The 9,616-nt window shown below is 40.1% G+C and overlaps 1 protein-coding gene across 1 annotated transcript; it reads right to left on the bottom strand.

Annotated features, from left to right (window-relative positions):
• Positions 1–3,800: 3,800 nt before the first annotated feature.
• LOC130846048 (exosome complex component RRP43) lies at positions 3,801–4,706 on the bottom strand. The gene has a single exon (XM_057724009.1). The coding sequence runs from the start codon at positions 4,698–4,700 to the stop codon at positions 3,870–3,872; it is 831 nt and encodes a 276-aa protein (XP_057579992.1). The 5' UTR covers positions 4,701–4,706; the 3' UTR covers positions 3,801–3,869.
• Positions 4,707–9,616: the final 4,910 nt, after the last annotated feature.

Genomic DNA, 9,616 nt, shown 5'->3' with positions numbered 1-9,616 from the left:
GCCAGAAACTGGAAGCCCATTTAAAACATTTTAGCAAAGAAAACTGCAGGCCCAGGTGGTTTCACTTGTGAATTCTATAAATAGTTATGGAAGAAATAACATCATTCTTACACATATACTTTCAGGATATGGGAGAAAGGAATACTTCTTCACTGTTTTATGAGGCCAACATAACCCTGATGGAAAAAAAAAAAAAAAGACTGACAAAGTCATTGTTCACACGGAAAGAAGAATGATGATTAATTTCCTCCTAAACATAGATGCAGAAATCCTTAGAAAAACAATATGCGATTGAGTCAGACAGAAAACAACGTACCCTGGCATAATATACTGGGTAAAAGGAAATGCTATCAACAATGTATCCTGACCAAGTGAAAATAATCCCAGGAATACAAATTAGATTACATCTGAAATTAATTGTTACTATGTAACAGTGTGAAGGAGAACAACTATATGACATATTAATAGATGTAGAAAAAGCATTTGACAACATTTAACACCCTTTCATAATAAAACTCTCATATTAGGAACAGAAGGGCATTTTCTCCACCTGATGAAGGGTATGTATAAAAAAGCTACAGCTGCCGTCATTTATAATGGTAAAATACTGAATGCGTTCCCATGAAGTTTGGGAATATTACCTAGGATGTTGTCTCATCATATCTATGCAACAATGTAGTAAGTGTCCTAGCCATTGTAGTAAGGATTGGAAAGAGAGAGAATTATCTTCATCTGCAGACAATGGATACTGGATTTAATAAATGAAGCTACAAGATCAGAGGACACATTGTCAACATATAGACATCAATTTTAGTTCTGTGTACTAGCAGCAAACTGTTGGGAAAACAAATTTTAAGTTTCTGTTTAAAAGAACATCAAAAAACATAATGTTTTGAAATTTAACTTAAATGCAGGGGACGTGGGTTCGATCGCTGGTTGGGCAACTAAAATCTCATATGCCACAGGGCAACTAACGCCCACATGCCGCAACTACTGAGCCTGTGCACTCTGGAGCCCTCACAGCAAAATGAGAGAGAAGCCCGCAGGCCGCACCGAAGAGCCCGCGTGCCGCAATTAAGACCCGACTAAGCTAAAAAAATAAATAAATATAAAAAATAAAATAAAATAATGTCAAGAACATAAATCATAAACATGCAGGACCTCTAGAGAGAAAACTACAAAGCATTGCTGAGAGAAGTTAATGAAGACCTAAATTAATAGAAAGTCATAGATCAGAAACTCTATATTGTTGATTCTCCCCTAACTAAAACATAAATTCAATGTAATCCCTATACCAATCCTAATACTACTAGAGTTTTTGGTAGCATTTGACATGCTGACTATAAAAATAATATGAAATACAAAGGGCCTAGCTAGCCAAAGCAATACTGAAAAGGAAGAAGAGAATTAGAGGACTGTCTCTACCTGACTTCAAGACATTTTATAAAGTGACAGTAAATTAAAACAGCGTGGTACTGTCATAAGATTGGAAAATTAAATCAATGGAACAGAATAGAAGATTGTAAAATGGACCCAAACATGTATGTTTCTTTAATTTTCAACCAAGGTGTCAAACAATTCGATGAGGAAAGAAAAGTATTTTAGCATATTTGATGGAACAGTGGATGTCTACGTGGGAAAAAAAAAGCATATCATCCCTTCAATCATTCCATATTCAAAAATTAATTAGACATAGATCATTACCTATCTATAAAACCTAAACTAATAAGGCTTCTTATTGAAAACCTGAGACTATAGTTGCAGCTTGAGATTAGTCACAGTTCTAATGCAGAGCATGCAAAAAAAAAATTAAAGAAAATTGATAATTTGGAGTTTGTCATAGTTTTAAATCTCTGCTTATCATATGACATGAGTAAGAAAATGAATGGAAGCTACAACCTCAGACAAAATACTTGAAAAAAAACTTCTGAAAAAGGATTGTTATCCAGAATATGTAAAGAACACCTACAACTCATTGATATAAAACCCAGCCACCCAGTGCAAAGTTGCTAAAGCTTTGAACAGGCACTTCTCAGAAGAAGACATAGAATGTACCAGTAAGTGCAAGGAAAATTGATCAATATATTAATCATGAGAAAAATGAATACTAAAACATCAATGAGCTGCTTTTACAGACACAGTAGATTAGCTAAAATTAAAAAGACTAACAACAGCAAATGATGGTGAAGATGTGGAGCAACTGGAACTTTCCTATGTTGGTAATGGGAGCATGTAATGGTACAACTGCTTACGAAAATATTCTGAGAGACTTCTTTTTTTTACATAAGTTTATTTTATTTATTTATTAATTGGCTGCATTGGGTCTTTGTTGCTGTGCACAGGCTTTCTCTAGTTGTGGCAAGTGGGGGCTACTCTTCATTGTGGTGCGTGGGCTCCTCATTGTGGTGGCTTCTCTTGTTGTGGAGCATGGCCTCTAGGCATGCGGGCTTCAGTAGTTGTGGCACACGGGCTCAAAAGTTGTGGCTCATGGGCTCTAGAACGCAGGCTCAATAGTTGTGGTGCACGGGCTTAGTTGCTCCGCAGCATGTGGAATCTTCCCGGGGCAGGGATTGAACCTGAGTCCCCTGCATTGGCAGGTGGATTCTTAACCACTGTGCCACCTAGGAAGTCTGTGTCTTCTAAAATTAAATACTCACCTGACCTTTGAGCCAGCGATTCCACCTGTGTATACTTACCTCAAATATATGAAACCATATGTTAAAAAACTCATAAAAGAACAATTCATATAGGTTTTAATCATAATAGCAAAAAAACCAGAAATGGCCTAGGGTATATATATCAACAAAAAAATAAGATAAGCCCTTGGTAGAAATTGGCATATATTTATATAATGAGATACAAGTTATTGATGGAAAAGAGCAAACTGCTTGTACATATAACAACATAGATGAATATAACTCAAAAACAATATTCTGAGTCTGACATAAATGCACTTACTTATTTAAGATTCCACTATTAGCAAAGCTAATCTATGGTGGAAAGAATAATTGCCTTTTGGGCTGGCCTTGCAGATTAGGATTACTTGGGAAGGGGCAAGAGGGACTACTCTGTGGTAATGATAATGTTCTGTGATGGTGTATTAGGGTTACATACATGTATGCATTATAGCAAAACTCATTGAATGGTACACTTAAGAAGTGTACATTTCACTATTTCTAAATTTTACTGTTAAAAAAAACTGTGAACACGTTTTGAACTCTAGTTAGGAAATATACTCTAAAGTATTAAGAGAAGTGTACTGGTATCTGCAACTGATATTATAAAAATGAGATACACAGATGAATAGAGGGGTGGGTAGAGAAATAAATACATGCTAAAGCAAATACAGCAAAATATTAATTATAAAATCTAGGTGGTAATTTTATATATATATTATATATAAACTCATATATATATGAGTTCACTGTACAGGTCTTTAAATTTTATCGGGTGCTTGAAAATGTTCATACTGAAATGTTGAAGGAAAAAGTCCAAGAGAGGGAAGCCAGGGAAGACAGGAGGGTATAGGATTATGAGGGCAGAGAAAGGAGATTAGACTGACGTTGCCTGGACTCAGGAAGCCCAGCCCGGAAAAGGGAGGCGTTGAGAAACACACGTGAGCTTAGCTGTCCCCAAATACTTGACGGGCTTTTATGGAAGAAGACTTTTAACTTTTCTAGGTCCAGGCAGTCGAACTGGGTTCAACATAAATTGTTTTTATTTTAACATTTTTTTTTCTTGAAATTCAATTTTCTACTTTTTTTTTTTTTTCAGAAGAATGTAGTTTGATATTTATTTAGTATAAAAGGTTTGTGCACAGTGTAACAAATACAGTTTTTATAAATCTGTTTTGAAAATGTGGTGGTGGTTTATTTGGGTTTCATACTCTTAAATACATCATCCATCAGTTTTTTTACTTCTTTGTGTCTTGTAACTGCTCGGCTCATACAGTCTTGAAGTTTAGCTCCAGTCAGTCCACTTCCACCTGGTTTGTGAAGACAACATAGCTTGCCTTCCTCATCCATTACTACTGTTAAGGTTCCAGTTGCCAGATGTTCCTCCTCTTCAGTAGGGTCAGCTATAAGCAGAGTGTCATCAAACACAGCAAAGGAAGTTGCAACTGGGTGAGTTCTAATATTCAAATAACTTTTTTTCTTTAAATTAACTTCTGCTAAAGCAGTTTCTTCATTTATAGTAACTTCAGGCAACTGTACATTTTTTAAAGCTGCTAACAAAGCAAAGGTACAAGCATCCAAAATGTTTCCATCATGGTTGAGGCAAATGAGATCACAGTATAGAACCCAAGCAAGCTTTCCTGGACAGATGCATAAGTCCTCTTTATGAATTATCTGTGAGTTTTCAATGACATCTGCAATGAACTGGCTGGCCACTTGGGCCTCTTCTCCAGGAGGTCCAGACGGAAATCTCCAGGAACACAGAGGTGATAGATCCACATTAGGAACAACATATCCTTTATCAGGGGCATCTGTTGGTGGTGCTCCAAATTCCGCTTTAATTCCACAAATTACTGTAGTATTTCCCAGCTTCACTAGAGCAGAACCATCTGCAGTACCAGTTGAGCCTACGTTGACAGTTGTGGTTCTGAATTCACCAAGTTCTCTTCCATCAGGACGACAGTTCTCTTTCAAAAATCTCCTGTAATACTCCAGAGCTTCCACAGTTTTGAACCCGGCCGCCATCTTCCACCTGCGGGTCTCTCAACTTTCTACTTTAAAACACTGAAATTAAAGTTCCAAAAACTTAGACATTTTCCTGAATCATTTGAAAAGTAGCTGCTGAAAAGATAAACACTATTAATGAATATCCAGTGTGTGCTTTCTACAAACAAGGACATTCTCCCCCATAACCACAAAGCAACCTTCAGAATCAGAAAACTAACATCCACGTATGACTATTGTCTCATAACGAGATCCGCTTAAAGTTCTCCGACTGTCTCCATGATATTATTTATAGCGCAAGATCCTCGTCTGAGTCCATGTATTGCTGTGTCATTTTTCTGTGATTCTTTGCTATTTAGTGGTGCATTGACAGACTCCTTTGGGGGGGAGCATATGAGTTGCTTTTTAAACTAGAAATTCATTATTCAACATTTGATCTTGTAGCCTGATTGTTAAAAGTTTGCATAAAGTAGAACCTTCAGTTGTAAAATGTGTGTGAGAGAGAGAGAGAGAGAGAGAATGAGAATGAATATTCATATATGTGGTCAAATAGAACTAAAAGACTAAAAGAAACGAACATTTCTTTGGGTTTATTTTTTCTTTTGAACAGGCAACCCTTTGTTGTTTCTTTGTATACCTCGTGATTTTCTTGTTGTTGTTGAAAATTGGACACTTAAATCTTGTAATGTGGTAACTCTGGAGATCAGATTTCCCTCCTTCCCCAGGATGTTCCTTCTTGCTGTTCTTATCATAGGGTGTTTGTGTGCTGGGAGTTAAGCCAAGGTATACACTTAAGGTCTTTTCCAATCTTTTTTTTTTTTTTTTTCCACAATCTTTTCTGAGCCTGCACCTTTCCCTGGACATGCATAGTGACTTTCCAAATTCTGCACATATGTGCTTTTTGAATGTTCCAGTCCTTATATATGTGATTCCTAATAGGGGAAGTAAAGAAAAATGAAAGTGGGAGGTAGGGGAAGTGAAAGTCACAAGCCATTTAAATCCCCTGGAAGTTGCTTCAGCCAGAGAGGGAGAGGATTACAACAATGGTGGGGGTTGCAACAGTGGCTTCAGTGCATGATTGCTTCTAGAGGAATCTGGCTGGAACTTCTCTTTCAGAAATGGGTGTGTCTTGTGAGCTAAAGAAATTTATAGTAATTCTGTAGGTTACTAGAAAGTTAACTTAAAAGTATTTGATTTGTTGGGGGAAATATTTACATAAATTTTCTCATACTAAAGCTTCTTAAAGAGAAAGGGCATAATATTATGTTTTAAATTAATATATGTTAGACAATTTTGCTGTAGAACATTAAAATGATGCATGTATTTTTGAAAGCCCCATTATTTCCCCATCATCTAGATTTTTACTCTCAACTCATGGGTACATTGCATTAGACAAGACAGATGAACAGAAAGAAGGAAAGGAGGAAGGTGGGAGTGGGTTTGGGATGACTCAATGATGACTGACCCTCAGTGTAACATGGACACTCTAATAGTTATTTATTGCTTTTTACAAACTGCCTAAGAACACTGCAGCTTAAAACTATAATCTGTAATCTGTTTATGTGTGTCAGGAATTAACAATGATTTAGCTGGGTGATTCTGGCTCAGGTGACCTATGCTTGTGTTCAAGATGTCAGCTGGGTCATCCATAGGACTGACTGGGGCGGGAGGGGCTGTTGCCCCAATAGCACAATCACAGCTGGTTATTGAAGAAGCCTCAGTCCTTGCTGGCTGTGGGCAGGAGGCCTCAGTTCCTCATCACAAGACTTCTCTGTAGGACTGCTCGAGTGTCCTCATGTCATGACAGCAGGCTTTCCCCAGGGAGAGTGATCCAAGAGAGAGAAGAAGGAGGAAGCCAGGATGCCTTCTGTGATCTGGCCTTACAAGTCACATACTGCTACCTCTGCCATATCCTGGTTATTAGAGGTGAGTCGCTAGTTGCAGCCCATGTTCAGCTGCATATGTTGAAAGAAAAACACCAAAGAATTTGTGCACTTGTCTTAAAACAACCACGTGTAAATACTACTAATAATCCTATTTTTTCCATATTTTGAAGATTTTTTCATTTCATTAATTATTTTGCTACAATATTACTTTTAATAACTCCCTAACATACTGTATGGATATAACATCAGTAACCTAACCAGAATCCAACTGGGAACATTTTAATTATTTTGAAGTTTTTGACATTTCAATAATACTGCAAGAAACATTTTGGTATGTAAATGTTTCTATAATCCATGATTTTTTAGCGAGGTTAATAGGTAGACTAAAATGGTCATTAGTGAGGAAATGATTTCAGCAACTCAGACAATGGAGCAAAAGCCACTTAAGACATTGTCTGGACCCTCTCCAGGGGGAGGCATGGGGAGGGGTGGAAATCCTGGTAAGTGGTTTGGATTAGGAAGATTCCAGAGCTCCTACAGGATCATAAGGGTAAGTGGAGGAGAGAGACAGCTGTCAAAGTAAAAGACTTTTTTGCAGTGATTCAGCAGGGGGAGCGTGAGGTGTGCCCACAAGAACAGAAAAGAAAGAGGAAGCCTGAGGAACAGCAGACAAGTGATGAGAGGTGGTAAAACTTAGGTACGAGGGGTCGAGAAAAAAGGGCAAAGATGTCTCAGGACACAGGAAAGGGGTGGGTGAAAAGTCATTTAATGCATTGGTGAAAATCTATTTTAAAAAATGAGTTTTCTATTTTCTGTTTGTTCAGTCTCAAGATATTGTGTGTTTAGAAGTTCATACGTATTTAATGAAATTTCATACAGTGCATGTTTAACATCCAGGCAGTGAGGCTGTGTGCACCCTGGTTACCTTCTATACTACTTGGAATGAATTTCTGGCCTTTCATACTATTATTTTTCATTTATAAAATGAACGTAATGACTTTTTTTTCAGATTTGCTTAATGATGAAGCTTTCTGAGCAAAGACTGTTGGCAACTTTGTTTACAGAATGTTTGAGTGGTAAATATGCCTTAGAAGGTGGAGACTGGCTACTGCCCTGTAGGGATTTAGAAGCTGTCCCCTCCCCATCAGGGCCATGTGCTCACATTCTAGGTTTCTTTCCTCCAAAAGAGACTAGTCTAGAGTAAAATATATGATCTTTCTTACGGAGGAGGAGAGCAGGGGCAGATGTGTCAACCATCTATATGAGCTCTGAGTTTCATAACATGGGATTCCTCTCCAGTGGCATAAACCCCACTGCGTGCTCAGGTACATCTGCCTCTACCGTGGGAAACAGGGGCTTGGGTAACCAGGGCTAGGTTTGCTTGGCAACTAAACAGGCTGGTCCTTGATCCAGAGATCTCACGACGTGATGGTGTATGTATAGTCTGCTAGCGTGTGTGTTTGTATACATACGTATACATATGTACACATGTATACAGATACATACATGCTACCCAGGTCTACACAGACCCACAAGGACTCACATGTATAGCAGTGGCAAGGTAACTTGTTAATTCGCTAGTGGGATCTCAGACCTGTCAGAGTTTCAGACAAAATGTTGAGAAATGGAATAGCAGAAGTAGTGGGACATCTCTCAAAATCAGCGTAGAACGACCTTGACTTCAGTCACTCTGACACTCCCCCAGTCTCTCCCTACTCCCTTGCTCTGAGGAAACAAGCTGCTACATTGTGTGCAGCCCTACGGAGAGGCCCACAGCACAAAGACCGAGGGTAGCCTCCTGCCAACTGCCCCCAAGAACTGAATCCAGCCGCCACCTCGTGTGTGAGCTTGGAAGCGTGTCCTTCCCGAATCAGGCCTTGAAGTAACCCCAGTCTTGTGAGACCCAGAATCAGAGAACCCAGCTATGCTGGGCCTAGATTCCTCATCCATGGATGAGGATCAGCTGTAATAAAGGATGTGGTTCTAGAACACTAAGTTTTAGAGTAATTTCTACTAATATAGGCTCTTACCTGTCCTGCAAAACTGCTCAGACTCATCCCAAGTGGGCTGTGAAATAAAGCCTATTGACCATGTAATATCACCCCTAACACCCTCACCTCCCCATCCCTCAGCCTCCAGCAAAACTAACAGACACAGAAACAGATGGAGGCCCAATCAGACTGCCCAGTTCAAGGACAATTCAGATGATTTGATACAAGGACCTCATACAGGCAAAATTTCTTGTCAAGAACTTAAAGTAACTATAAATTCACCTCTTACTCCTGATTTGTGATCTAAAATATCTTTCTTCCCAATCCTGATGTAACAGGTAATAACTCACAGGCAGGGCAGTGGCAGTAGGGGGCCCCAAGGGGGTGTGCCGCTCTGCACCCAGCACCTTCGCTCTGGGGAAGGGGACACGGGTGGGACCACGGCGCCTCCTAGGAACTCTAGGTGGGTAGGAGAGCCAGACCCTAAGGTCCGGGGGAAAGGGAATTGGGTTTCCATGAGATTGCAGGACCAAGGCACTGGGCCCACTGATAAGGATGCCGAAAAGCCAGTGGAGACAGAAAGGGAAGGTGGCCCAGGAGTTGCAGGAGGCCCACAGGTGAAGGGGTCACAGAATGATCCCAGCAAGCAGGGCCCCACCCCTCAGGGCCCCACCACGCCTTCCCAACAGCTCTGTCAGAGCCAGTCTGCACCTCACAGGAACCCAGCAGGCCCAGGTGTAACCCAGAGACACCACCTGGGGAGGCTGTGGGGGAGTTGGGTGGGGCTGGGGTCCCTCTCCCAGAGGAAAGGCAAGGAGAAGAGGCTGATTCCAGTCCCCCGGGAACCCAGCACCCAGAAATCCAGAGTCAGAGCAGGAGACACATCCATGCAGGGCGAGCTTGAGCCTGAGGCATAAAAGGGAGAAGGAAGGAGCAGGTCATACAGCAAGAACACACACCCTTGCACCCAGGTCACTTAGCACTGCTCCAGAGGAGAGCGGGAGGGCTGGGGGGAAAAACGCACATAAAATTATATAGAATTACATATTTAATTTGGTCA

This window comes from Hippopotamus amphibius, chromosome 2, assembly GCF_030028045.1.
Source record: "Hippopotamus amphibius kiboko isolate mHipAmp2 chromosome 2, mHipAmp2.hap2, whole genome shotgun sequence".
NCBI classification, from domain to species: Eukaryota; Metazoa; Chordata; class Mammalia; order Artiodactyla; family Hippopotamidae; genus Hippopotamus; species Hippopotamus amphibius.
Note: the sequence above shows the minus strand (reverse complement) of the source record. Positions and strands in the feature narration are given on the sequence as shown.